Consider the following 13,915-nt stretch of genomic DNA (forward strand, 5'->3'; position numbering starts at 1 on the left):
TTGTGTTAATAAGATCAAAATGTATTTTTGTACTGGAAAGTATGGACATGATCTAGTGCTGATCTTCATAGTTGATATTTTAGGAAACTGCTCTTTGATGTACACTGGTACTGTATAACTTTCTGAAAACTTAAATTGCAGGAGTCTACTTGGTGGGGGTGACAAATGTGCCTTTTTCTTTTGCCTTTTCACTAACTGTGTTTCCGCATTCATTTTCCTTTTAGTCAGGTGAACCACTTTCTGTAAGCTCAGTGCCACCTTTGTCTACTGTAGTCATGCTTTTGCAGCCATCACTGAATAGATTTCTGGAGATGTAGAGTGCTGGAAATCTCATTTTTGTTTTTTCTGAAACCTGCATCTGTGTATTTCAAATAAGTAGATGGTGCCAGTAGGGCATACTTTCAAGTGCCTGTTCAAAATTACATATGAAACTTCACACCTACTTAGGGAGGCATACAGCTTGCCACTAAATAGCAGTTGGGAAGTGATGGCATCCTTATTTAGGATGGTAGCATCCTTATTTAGAATGTGGAATTAAACAACGGTACTTTGAATATACCCTACACTTCAGCAAAGTCTTGTACAGTATTCCATAAACTCGCATGCAGGAATATTTGTTTTCTGAATTAAAATGCAAGGTGCATTTATATCCCAAAGATCAAATTCTAGAGTAAGAATTACCACTCCCTAAAGGATCCCATCTTTATTGGCATTTGGTAAGCCCAAAGCAAGTTAGTGCTATGTGTGTAAGCTGACTTGAATCCTAGGAAAAAGGTACAGATGTTTTAAATAAACAAGTAGGGCTCATGGACTCTACAGAAAACTGTTACTAAGAAGCCTGCTGCATAACTGATCAAACGATATCTTCCCCTATGGTGTTAGTTTAATTGAGGTAAGGCTGACTGCAGCAACGAGAGACATACATGGATGGAGAACGTCAGCCTTTTCATGACTCACTAGTATGTCCTATATTAGCGCAAAGGCAACCCCTCATAACCTTTGTTCAGTATAGTTGAAGCCTTTTAATTCTGATCAAGGTGCTTCAAAAATGTAAACTGTTAGTACATGTAAAAGAACAGGAAGGAAGAATATAGCAGCAGCTTGAATGGCATCAGTATGTAGCAATGCAAGGCACTTGAGTACCTATTAAGAGGCATCCACACCACAGCCTGAACTTGTATAATCCCTTGGTAACCTGCTGTTCTGATTCTGTAGATAAAGTGAAGCTATAACCAATACTCCCTCTAAGCATGTGAGCAAAAATTCTACTTTGTGAGCTACTTCCATTAAAGTTGTAAGTGAGCAGTTTGGCTACTGCATAAATTAGCATGCTCTGGGGCCATCCTTCCTGAGCTAAGACAAAATGTGTGAGCTGGAGGCTAAAAACTGTGAGCTACCTCACACCAACTCAGCTTAGAGGGAACACTGGCTGTATAAAGGTGGTTATTAAGTAAAATTATGCATTCAAGCACAAACAAGTACTACTATACACAAATGAACTCACAACATTGAGGATATGACCAGCCCTTCAAGTCATCAACAGTGGCTCAGGTATCATTTCCATGCCTATTTTATGGACCCCCCCCCCAAAAAAAGTAAAACTGCACATGCTGGCAGCTATCTTTAGTACATGTTGACTCATACAATAACTTGAACCTCCCTCTATTGGAAACATCTGTAGAAGCCTGAAGCCTGTTGAATATTTTATGGCACATTCTAAATCCTAACATATTGAGCATCAATAGCTTTAAGCATGTTTAGTTGGACCAGTGGTCGAAAGAGTGTATGTATGTGTATGGCCTCTGGCTATAATACAGATTGGCCTAGCTATATTGTAAATCCCATTTGAATCAACAGGAATGTTTATCAGTGTGCTAACAAAAGGGTTCACATTTAACTCTTGATCATACTCCTATTGTAATGAAAAGTGCTTCATAAAAATGGCAATAATTTCCATCTAATATTCAGTATGTTTAAAAAACGACTATAAAATAACTTGGATTTAAGAGCTAGGTTAGATTGTCATGTATTCTATCCAACCCTCACTAAATGAAAACCCTCCATTACCACTAAATGTAGTCAAAGATGATCAGCACTACACTTGAACCAGGAGTCATGCTCATCAGAATTTGACACCTGTGTGTATATACATCTATTAATAAGAACATAAGAGAAGCCATGTTGGATCAGGCCAATGGCCCATCCAGTCCAACACTCTGTGTCACACAGTAGCCGAAAAACCCCAAGTGCCATCAAAAGGTCCACCAGTGGGGCTAGAAGCCCTTCCACTGTGCCCTCCCAAGTACAAGAATACAGAGCATCACTGCCCCAGAGAGAGTTCCAACAATAAGCTGTGGCTAATAGCCACTGATGGACCTCTGCTCCATATGCTTATCCAATCCCCACTTGAAGCTATAGTCTCACTATTATTCTAGTCTTGTTTTAGATGTTACCAGTAGCCCCTCTTCCCCCCGCCCCCCAAGGGTCAGTACAGGTGGAATACGCTGCTCATTGCATGGGCCTGACCACTGCTACAACCTTCTGCCAAATATGTGTAGTGCCTGGGCTCAATGCTGCAAATAAAAAGGGCCTCATAGGTTATGTAGAGTTCATAACATTGCCCAGGTACCCCCGTTTCCCTCAATAGAAATTATAGGGGAAAACTTCAATCTTCAGCATAAAGAAACCTGTTTTTCTCCTCTTGGCTTCTAAACTGGAAATTGTCTAGTGAGGTGAAGACGGTAGTGAATGCTTCTTTAAACAAGGTAGTTGACTCTTCCTACAGGTGCTTTCCTTGGATCCTAACAGCTAGAAAAATTACCAGCTAGAACAATTACCAGCCAAATAAAAAAAAATCCTTTCATTTCTTGGATGAAGGTAATTATTTAGATTCATTCCAGAACTGAAACTGCCCTGGTTAGCGAGAGTAATGATAATCTGTTGTCTCTCTTGAACCTTTCCAGCTTTCAATAGTGTCAGCTATGGTATATTTATTGACATACTGGCTGAACAAGTATCAAGAGCATGCTGGTGTTTCCATTCCTGTCTGGTCAGCTGGTACCAAGTAGCAATGATGTGGAAGGAGACCTGATGAATTCCACAGCACATGCTGCAGGGTCCCATGAAGTTTCATCTTGTCACTATAAAATTCAGTACTGCAGGAAACCACATCCAGAAATTTCAAACAAAGTCATCACAGTACCAATGACACGCAAGTCTACTTTTTAGTAAGATATAGAATTAGTAATGGGCAGATGCAAGACTAATAAGCTGAAATCTAACCCAGATAAATGTAAGGTGCTCATAAATAGCCTGATGCCATATTTTCAATTGAGACTGACTGGAATGTTCTGTCCATGAAGGAGCTGGATCGCTTCTCAGAGGTGTTATTTGGTCCCTCCTTACAGATGAAAGCCCAGATATCCTCTGTGGCACAAAATATGTTCAGCCAGCTTTGGTGAGCCAGTCAGTAGAAACCCTTCCTTCAGAGGCACAACTTGATTACAGTTATCCATGGTCTGATCTAATTCAGGTTGTACTGATGTAGCAGTACATCTGAAGACTGCTGCTTTGTACCATTTAAAGCTTCTGCACAAAGTTACTTGCTAGTGTGACTTCAAGAAAACATGTTGCCGTTTTTCAAAGATCTACAGTGGCTGCCACTGTGCTTCCAAACATATTTCAAAGTGGTGATTATAAGTCCCAAGCAGTCTGGGCCACTTACAGGATAATTTAAAAAGCAACCTGCTCCCAAAATTTATATGACAGTGAATACCAGCTACAGTGGCTCTGGTATTAGTTCTCACCACCACCTCTGTCTTCTAAAGTAAGCAATGGTGGTCACTGCAGGGCCTTTTCTGTAGTGTCATTAAGGTGAGATTTACCTCCCCACATAAGTCTCTGAGCACCCAAGCACAGAAGCTTCAGGTGCTACCTGCAGGTTTTCTCTCAGGCTTCTGTTCGATTCCTGTTTCTTTTTCACACAGTAAATATTTATGCTGTTTTTTACTGTGGGCTATTTTATCTGCTTCACTGAGTTTTCGTTAACTATGTTGTTGAGAACAGTACAGAACAAGGAGAAAGTATGGCTAAAAACTCCAAGTCTCCTTATTTTTATAACCATAAACAATATTAAAAATTTATTAACCAAAGTTTTGTACATATTTTTTATAAACTTGCAATTTTACATCTAGGCAAAACAGCAATTGTTTGTACAAATTGTTACAGAATATTAACAAGTGGTTTAAACAAATTAAACCATACTGATTTATTTAGTAAATTATCTACAAAAGCGATGTTTTGACTTTTTAAAAAAATTTCCATGAACATATAAAAATAAATTATTCTTTACTTTTTAATTAAATCTACCAATTAGAAATATTACAAATCAAAATATCCACATTTTATGAACTTTTCACAATACAAAACAGTCACAAAACCTTATTTACAGAAATGAGGTAAGAACTGTGCAATGTTCAACCAAGCAATATTGCAGAAACAATAGGGTTATTCCAATTAAGTACACAGTGAAGGTCTAATTATACTTGGGTATTTTCCACTAATAATTCACACTTTAAAACTTCAAATTAGTGGTCATTAGCCCCCAACTTTAATCTATCTTCTGCTATGCTGCATAGTCATACCATGAATTAAACTATTCAAAGTTAATATATTCAAACACTTCACCCGTTCAAACCTTTTCATAAGAAACATTAAAATCTCTCTCCTCTTTTTTGGTAATTTATTAGTGGAAAGCAACCCAGGTAGCAATTTGCCTGAGCTATCTACAGTGACACACACTTCTAATAAAGGCAGATTAATGGGGGGAGGCTGCTGGTGCAAGGGTGATCACTCTGACCGCTTTCCAAGACTTGTTTAGTGCACGCCCAGCTGTTTAAAGCCATTCCAACCCAACAGAGGTAAGCAACAGGCACTTGGGGTAGGTCAAACATTTCCAGAACTTGAGTCACTTTCTCATCTGGTAAGATTTTATCATTTCTGAACAATCCAACTCAAGATTAACCACCTTTTGTCATGTCTCCTTAAAAGTTCACGCTCTATCAAAATATCCATTTAAAAGTCAAGAAAAGACTAAGTTCACCTAGTCCTCAGCTGGAGAAAGCTGTTATTTCTTAACATTTAATGATCTACAGGAACTACAACCCGTCGTTGGCAGATATTGCAAATTTGGTTTGCTTTCTTCAAAGAAATGGAACCGGTTGGCTGTTTATCAGCACTCCAATATGTTATCAGGCTACTTATTCAGCAACAGAATTCAAACTATTGTTCAACAGGAGTCCCTGGGATGCAAAAAAACTTTTTCCAGAGTTCCGTGAAATCTGAAGAAAACAGTTCATTTTCAGTGCAACAAAAAAGCAACAAGGTCAAAGCCTTACAATAACATCACCAAGAAGATTCGCTTTTCTAGTGTGCAGTTAGCTCCTTGCTGCAGCTAGTCATACCTGTGGGCTGGGGGAGGGGGGGCTACAGATTGCAGCCTGATGAAGTGCTATCACAGCAGGGATACGCAGTTAATTCTCTCTTCATTTTCCCAAATGTCAGTTCTTTTCTGGGGCAACTGGTCCAGTTTTATCGTTCAGCCTCTGGGAAAGAAAGAAAATGCATCACACAAACTTTCAATTGCCAGCAAGTATTCCGATTATATAAAAAAGCATGATATTCTATACAATTTTAATGCTTCACACAACACTTCTGCTTTCATGCGTTCAGCAACACTTTCCCCGTAGCAACAAGCCAAACTTGGGAGAGTTGAGGACACTGCTGCTACCTCCTCTCCCTCCCAGCTGTGTCTGCTCAAGCCAAAGCAGTACTATGAAAGCAACAGGTGGCCCTGGCCTTTTGTGCCCTGCTGTTGACTGAGAGGGAATTCCAGATGAGCCTCAGCATCCCTCGTGAAGAGAGGGGGCAATCAGTCTCAAAAGCCTCTCACTTTGCTCCTAGACTCAGCCAATTTCAGCTTTCCCACAGTAGGTGAAATTTATAAATAAGCTTCCCAGAGGATTCGGAAAAATTTTAAAACATATTCGTGGAGTGGTGGGGTAGAGATGGCATCCATTTCTCCCCAAAACTAAGTAGAAACAAATGGAAAAAAGGCTCATCAGCTAATTTGCATTTTGACACAGAAATGTTTGTCTATTCTGTCAAGCTGGGGCACATGCCAATCAGTGACATCAAGTTTTAATTGGGGTGTGTGTGTGTGTTAAAAATTAAAAGGGACCTACATGTTTGTTAAGAAGGGCCACTTGTTTGTATTTTCTTTTTCATTCCCTTTTATGTCACACTACAACTTAGCTAGCTTCAAAAGTAATCATTAGTAGTTTTCTGTCATGGCATTGTTACTTTTAACATTCCTTTCAATATCACAAAAAGATGCTCAATTTGTCATACTTAAATCACATATGTTTAAATAAGACCACTAATTAAGATGTTATTTTTATTTTTTGGATTTATCCGTATATACCGCTTTTCTTTGCAATAAAGGACTCAAAGTTATTTAAGCAAGATTAAGAAGAAGTGGTCGACAGTCTCAATAAAAGCAGTCCTAAGAAAGGAATGTGCTGACTTGGTTTTCAAGGAAAGCACACTACATGCAGCTGGCATCTTTATCCATGTATTGCCCTTTAACAGTTAAGCCCAGTTTAAAAGAATGGCTGAAAAGCCAGATAATTCAAACATAACAGCAAGACTTAGAACCCAAGAACAACACTGAGGCAGGTGGAAACTTTTAAGGGGCAGAATGGCACATGCTTTATAGCAAACCCACCCAACCACCCCCCCAAAAGGAAAGAAAATTGCCAGGGTGCTTTGCAGTTAAGAGGCTGGGCTGCTTTGGCTCCAGGGCAGTTGCAACCAACTAAGACACAAACTTCCTCAAAGTCCCTTGAATTCACTCTGATATAAATGGTACATGCATACAGACAGTTACCTTTTGAGCTGAATTATCCCCATGGATGGTAAGAAATGGATTTGTTGTAGCGGTATGAAGCGGAGATGCCTGAGTGCCTGCCAGCAAGTTATTGATGGGAATCTGTGTTGCTCCCGAAATCTGCAACTGCTGTACTTCAGGTTGATGGTGCTGCTGCTGCTGCTGCTGCTGCACTAGTTGATACAGAAGAGCCTGATGCTGTTCCTTGAATATGACAGTGGAAGAACATTCTAGTCAGTCATTTAGTGGGTGAATCTATTCTTTATAAGAGCCCCGTGGCGCAGAGTGGTAAAGCTGCAGCACTGCAGTCGGAGCCCTCTGCTCACGACCTGAGTTTGATCCAAGCGGAAGCTAGATTTGGGTAGCCGGCTCCAGGTTGACTCAGCCTTCCATCCTTCCGAGGTTGGTAAAATGAGTACCCAGCTTGCTGGGGGGGAAATGTAGATGACTGGGGAAGGCAATGCCAAACCACCCCATAAAAAGTCTGCCATGAAAACATCATGATGCGATGTCGCCCCAGAGTCGGAAATGACTGGTGCCTGCACAGGGGACTACATTTACCTTTACCTTTTTATTCTTTATGGGTTCAGAAGAAACATGTAGGTCAAATGGGTGAAAGCCAAACTTTAAGGTGAACAAGGAGCTCTTCACTAGTTAGACCACAATAAGTCTCTAGTTAAACCTTGGTAAGATACTAGGTAAACCTTGATAAGTCTTCTAAACAGACTCTGGGTCTAATAGCAGGGGACTGGCAATGTCCTTTCTGTGTCCATTTTGAATAGTTCCTTCAGCAGCTCTGGGACCCTTTCCTTGGCTCCTCCAGTTACCTATGATAGATCTGTCTGCCTTTCTAACTCTAGCACCAAAATTCAGAGCAGGAAACAACAGCCTGACAAATTCAAAGGGTATTGTACCCTACACTTGCCAGGATAGGTCCAAAGATTTGTAGGCCAGAGGAAAATCAGGACGGCATTTCTGTTGCACCTTAAGGTGGGGAAGGTGCTTAAGCACTTCTTCACTGTGATAAAATGGGGACCTTGACTGACCCATTCTCTCATGCATAACACAGTGCCTTCCACCTTCAGGCTTAAGGCTCTATTTGCCCAGGTCAAAATGGCACCTGCAGCTGCAGTGTTCCTTGTTTCTACAGCTTCTGCCATCAAGGCAATAGCTGTACTATTCTGACCACAACTCCAGGGCTGGAAACATGTCAAGTCATCTCTAGTTTTGGCAGGAGCTATTTGCAGTTTTTCAATCAGAAAGGCTTCAGAATCCACCCCAAAAGCAGGGGAGGGAGGATAACAGAAGGTTGGATACAGCCCCTACCCTTCAAGCTGCACTTTGCTGATCAAAGACATTGCAATGGTGGAGGAAAGCAGACTGCTGCTCAGTCAGAAGTTTGCAACTGAGAACAGAGAAAGAATGGCAGAGCTATCAGAAGCCATGCGGATTTTCTCCATATCCAGGAGAAATCCTTTATTCGATTATAAGTTGGAAGAGGAAATAAGATGTAAGCTCTTCATAGCATTTCCCATGTTCTCATACTGATATCTGCTCACTGGATTTAAAAAATGCTCTCCTAAACTCCCCCAGAACCACTTGCAAGGGTATAGCCATGTCTTCTAGGATGTGAAATGGAGAACTGTCCCTACCAATATAAACTGCTGGGCTGATGGTGAAAAAGCTGAGCATATAAACAGCAAAACTTACTGATGTGAATTGTTGAGTATTCAGTAACTGCTGAAATTGCTGGTGCTGTTGATGTAGCAAAAGCTGTCTCTGCTGGTCAGGAAGAAATCCAAGTCTGGAGGCACTACAGTATGACAAGATGCTTAATCAGAAGTGTAGCTTGACACCTACACCAATTCACTTCTATATCACATTTTCAGCAAAGGTTTTTTAAAACCCTTAGACTATGTACAAACTGTTGCTGCTGTGCAGTGGTAAGGAGTTACCAAGTGCCCCTCCATATTATTTTCAGCTATTCTTGTATGCAGAGAAATAAAACCACTGCAAAGTTCCACAAACCTTCCTAGACCATAACCACTGTGCCTTGTGGCCTACTCCCTCTCTACCTGGGAAGCTGTGCAGCCATGACTAAAACAGAGTCAGGAGGGAAAGGAGACAATGGGACTGAATCCAGGTGAGCAGGCAACCCACCCCTGCTGTCTTATTTGCTTTGCTTGCTCAGTGAGACAGTCTTTATTCTCCCAGACGCTCTCTCTTCTTTTTGGATTCCTTATGGAACTTTGGGAAAGGCCTGCTTCCTTATCCCAGGCAGAAAAGTGATCCGAGATACAGGAGCAGGCTCTCTTCTTCTGGAAATGCAATGTTAACCCTTGTTTCCACAGTCCTTCCCTGTACTAAATGCTCTCCTACTTGTATTGTAGTGTCATGGGTGTACTATGGTGTAACACAGAGATACTGAACTCATTTGTTGAACTCATTAGTAAATGTCACTTTGCTGGGCTGGGCCATGTGTGCCATAAAATGTAACATGATATAAACTTTATAAAGATGGTTTCAGATGCTGAATGGCAATAGCAGGCATGAATGGATTCAATGTGATATGCAGAGAGGCATGGAGATATCGGCACTGGTAACGAGACAGGAAATCTAGGTCTCAATTTGGTACAAGAGGATTCAGTCCAGGAGGATGCAAAGAATAAATGGAAATAAGCTTGAACAAGTGAGCAGTGACTCACGAAAACACATACCCTATCACAAATGTTGTTAGTCTTTAAGGTGATACTGTGGACTCTTTCTACCGATATCAGAAACCACATTTTTAAAAAATAGTGGGGGAACATTTTAACCTTCCAGGACATTCAGTTGCTGACCCAAGAGTAGCAATTCTCTTGCAAAGGCATTTCAAAGAAAGATTAGAGAGACTGCTGAATTTCAACTGATAATGAAGCTCAAGACTGCATCCTCCTGGACTGAACTGAGACCTAGGTTTCATCTTTCATTAATAATGCTGGCTATTGTTATTTGGCATCTGAAATCACTTCATTCTCAAACATATAAAGACAGATGGGTTCACATTCTAGCTGTATCTGAAGAAGGGAGCAGTGACTCATGAAAGCTCATGCCCTGCCACAACTTTTGTTGGTCATTAAGGGGCTACTGGACTCTGGCTGTCTTCCACTAATAAAGAATGTAAGCTGTGCTCTTAGGTTTCTCCCCTCCCCATCTGTTAGAACTGGCAAGGGGGAATCTCTCCAAGTGCCATGGGACTCCATCTCTCTCTGTGGCTTTTTCTCCCCACCCCCCCAAAAAGAAATGTGCAAAAAAGCTTATACCTGGAATAAAATGTTGTCAATCTTTGCAAAAGTGCTACAGGACAGTCTCTATTTCTCTGGCATGCTGTTTCTGGCTCTTTCTTTCCCTCCCTATACCCCTCCCTCCCTCTCTGAAGAAATGTGCAAAAAAGCTTATACCTGGAATAAAATGTTGTCGGTCTTTTCAAAAGTGCTACAAGACAGTCTCTCCCTTTCTCTGGCATGCTCTCTCTGGCTCTTTCTTTCCCTGCCTCCCCTCCCCCTTTCTCTGAAGAAGTGTGCAGGAAAGCTTATACCTGGAACAAAATGTTGCCTTTTCTTCTTAAAAGTGCTACTAGACTCTCTGTGGCTCTTTCCTTCCTCCTCCCTCCCTAAAGGAGGAGGGGGAGGAGCCCTCAGCCAATCAAGGGAAGGGACACTTGGCTGTCCTTCAAAGCCAGCTCTAATGCTGCAAATAAGGAGGAGGAACAGGAAGTAGGAAGAAACAGAGAGGCAACAGATTGTGGGCCTGACTGTAGGCTTGCAGGTGCTAGATGCAGCCCGCAGGCCATATGCTTGATACCCCTGTACTGTAATGTGTAATTGTTAGTGTCAAACTAGGATGTTGGAAACCCAAATTTGAATCCCCACTCTCACAGAAACTTGTAGAGCGACTTTGGCTCTCAGCATAGCCTACCTCATAGGGTTGCTGGAATAATAAAATGAATGAGAAGAGAATGATGTAAGCCATTTCGGAGCCCCATGGGGAAGAAAGGCAGGGCATACATGAAATTAACACTGTAAAAGGAAAATCACCCTGCTTCCTTCAGAAGTCATAACTATGACCAAGTTTAAGACCAACAAAGTATATTCAAACATTTAATATTCAAAAAGTTTAAAATTCAAACAAACATTCAAGGTTTTTGCATTGTGTACTAACGGGATATGCAGTCTCCTATTCAAGTAGATCTGTTCTGTAGTGAATATTTCAAACACTTTATAACAAGATCAAGGAGTTTAACTAAGCAACCTGATTTTCCTTTTTGCCACACAGGAACTTACCTCAGTTGTGTTATGATGCAGATCAATATCAATCTCATTCTTGTGAATAGGTTGATCACATCTACAATTTTGCAGCCATCATGTGCAATAAAAGTTTTAGAAAGTCAAACGAACTGTCCTTGTGTCATAGTAATCCAGCACTGGAAACAGGTTGTGATTACTCAATTTGCATCAACATACACAAGGAAGATCCAGTTGTTATATGACAGTTTCAGGTTTTTTTAGCAATGTCTAAAGTTTTTGAAAGTTTTGCACACCTAACAAAGATCTTCCTTCAGCATGTTTGTTTTGGATAACTGTAGGCTTTGAGACAAACTTCAAATATGACCTCCAAATACGATTTATGAGCAAGCAAAGGCTTACCTGTTACTCAATGTAGTCGGCAAAGGATGCGTTGCATTCGGTGTCACAGTTGTGTGAGGGAGAGCAGAAGGGTTCTGTGATATTGTGGCAGGGGTCTGAATTACCCCATTTAAAGCCCCAACAATTCCATTGATTGCCAGTTGGTTACCTGGCAGAGTTCCAATTATTCCGCCCACTGCAGGGATGGTAGATGTTACAGTCTGCATTCCACTGGCAAGTGCCCCCACCATCACACCATTGACCTGTTGAACTCCTGTGCCTTGCTGAGCTGGACTTTGCCCAGCAGGTGGTGGAGTAGAAAGAGCAGAAGAACTACTGGTGCTTTGTCCACTGGAGTTTATCTCCTAGTGAAAACAACAAAGGCTCAGCTGTATCAAACTTCACACAACAATAAAAGAATAAAAAGACAGTATTAACCTACTACAGGGTTAGAATACAAAGTAAAATAAGCCAACTGTACCTGATTTAATACAGGAAGGGAATTGTCCGGCAGAAAGCTGGTTCCCAGATGAGGGCTCTTGCTGCTGTTCAAAGAATCAGTGCTAGCAGCTAGTGATGATTAAAAAAGGAATTAACTTCTGCATCTGAAATGCATAAAATCCTAACTCTATGTGGAACACTTACATAAAATTGAATTTAATTTCTTTTAATCATTAACCCAAAGCAATATAGGCATTAATCAAAGTGAAGCCCTTATCTAATTATGTCAATGAATTTTACTACTGAATATGAATGTAACCACCACAAGTAGCAGAAAGTGCAGTTTTTCACTGAGCTTTCAAAAGCATTTCATTATTTTTTTCTGCAATTCATTTTTTTCAAAAAATACAAGGCTTGACAAATCCTTAAAAGTTTCCCCTATCTGGAGTGCATATTCCATTCTCTTCTCCCTGCCAAAATTGGTATCTGAAATTATGGGCACTTGACAGGTCATATTGAAGAAGAGAGCAATAATAAAGCTGCTTTTTAATGTAAACAATATAAGTAATGGTAATATACTTAAAAGGCTGTAAATGTTACATTTTCTGGTAATGTTGACAAATCTCAACATTAAAAAAAGGAATTTTCCTCACCAGCTTGGGATGAAAATGCATGCATCTGATGAGATGGACTTGGATTGGATGTTATTGTTGGGAAAGGAACCGAAAGCTGGGCATTTAGTAGCTGCAGGCGCTCCTTTTTAGCAGTCAAATTTTTAATCTGTTCTTCCAAACGGCGATTTTCAACTTGAAGCTGGTGTAATGACTTCAACATTCCTAAAACTAAGCAACATTTGTCCAATTAGTCTAATTCCTTGAAAAACCCCTCAGAAGGTGTTATTTTGTTAGAATAACCGTATATGCTCTGTCCTCAGGTTAATAATAACTACTAGCTAGACAAATGAGGTACTAGATACTTCTCTACTTTTTAGTGATATTGTAAATTCTCTTTGAAGTTTGACAATCACAGGACCCTCTTTACACACATGTTCACCCTTCCTTTTTAATCCACTTCTCTACAGTTCTGAAACCCTTCTCTAAAATTACTGCAAGTAGTTCAATTAATTCTGTGAAAGGGTTACTTCTCTCATTTTGGAAATCCCAAAGACCATAAAGGTTTCCAATACTTATGGCACCTACTTAGGTTGCAGTCTTATACATGCTTACTTGGGAGTAAGTCTCAATGAACTCAGCAATACTTACTTCTGAGTAACCATGCCTAAGATGTGGCTGTTCAAAACCAAGGCCTCCAATACTGTATCTGGCACAGTGCACAGAGTCCCTGTCATGCATGCAACCATTTGTCCTACCAAAGCCAAATAAATTGCACATGCATTCTGTCATATTCACTTTTGAAACAGATTAAAAACCTAAAAGATTCCTTTCAGCAACATCCATTGTCAAGTGACTGGTTATAAAAAGGATCTCATTTAGATTACACGTTTAATATGACACAACATTTGAACAGTAGTTTTTGCTTTAATTTATTAAAGAGAAAAACTGCTCAGCTGACTCCTTAGCCAGAAACTGCAAATTTATATAATCAATGGAAACTTTTTCCTCTGTTTTTATTGCTTTTAAATCAGACTCCAGCTGCTTTCAATGTCCCTCTAAAGAGCACCCATTAGGAAGTATCAGGAGCCCTACAATCCTGCCTTCTCCCTGAAGATCAAGCACATCCTTCTGTTTCTGCCACAGCCAGGTCTTTCAGAGTGGGATATTGGTTGAATTTTGGAACTGGCACCAGCCCACAAGTAAGACAGTAGACTTCTGCAGCACAAGGAGTCCACTTTCAAAATTCTAAA

General features: G+C 40.5%; 1 protein-coding gene across 4 annotated transcripts in view; it reads right to left on the minus strand.

Annotated features, from left to right (window-relative positions):
- Nucleotides 1-4,110: 4,110 nt before the first annotated feature.
- MLLT10 (MLLT10 histone lysine methyltransferase DOT1L cofactor) overlaps nucleotides 4,111-13,915 on the minus strand; it is a 159,281-nt gene continuing 149,476 nt past the window's right edge. For all 4 annotated transcript variants that reach the window (XM_060248389.1, XM_060248388.1, XM_060248390.1 and 1 more), the window contains 6 exons: nucleotides 12,705-12,893; nucleotides 12,092-12,180; nucleotides 11,632-11,975; nucleotides 8,657-8,759; nucleotides 6,947-7,150; nucleotides 4,111-5,603 (listed from right to left, as the gene is read on the minus strand). In XM_060248389.1, the coding sequence (XP_060104372.1) occupies nucleotides 5,559-5,603; nucleotides 6,947-7,150; nucleotides 8,657-8,759; nucleotides 11,632-11,975; nucleotides 12,092-12,180; nucleotides 12,705-12,893 (974 nt within the window). In that variant the 3' untranslated portion in view covers nucleotides 4,111-5,558. The remainder of the gene's footprint in view (nucleotides 5,604-6,946; nucleotides 7,151-8,656; nucleotides 8,760-11,631; nucleotides 11,976-12,091; nucleotides 12,181-12,704; nucleotides 12,894-13,915) is intronic.

This window comes from Heteronotia binoei, chromosome 10, assembly GCF_032191835.1.
Source record: "Heteronotia binoei isolate CCM8104 ecotype False Entrance Well chromosome 10, APGP_CSIRO_Hbin_v1, whole genome shotgun sequence".
NCBI lineage: Eukaryota > Metazoa > Chordata > Lepidosauria > Squamata > Gekkonidae > Heteronotia > Heteronotia binoei.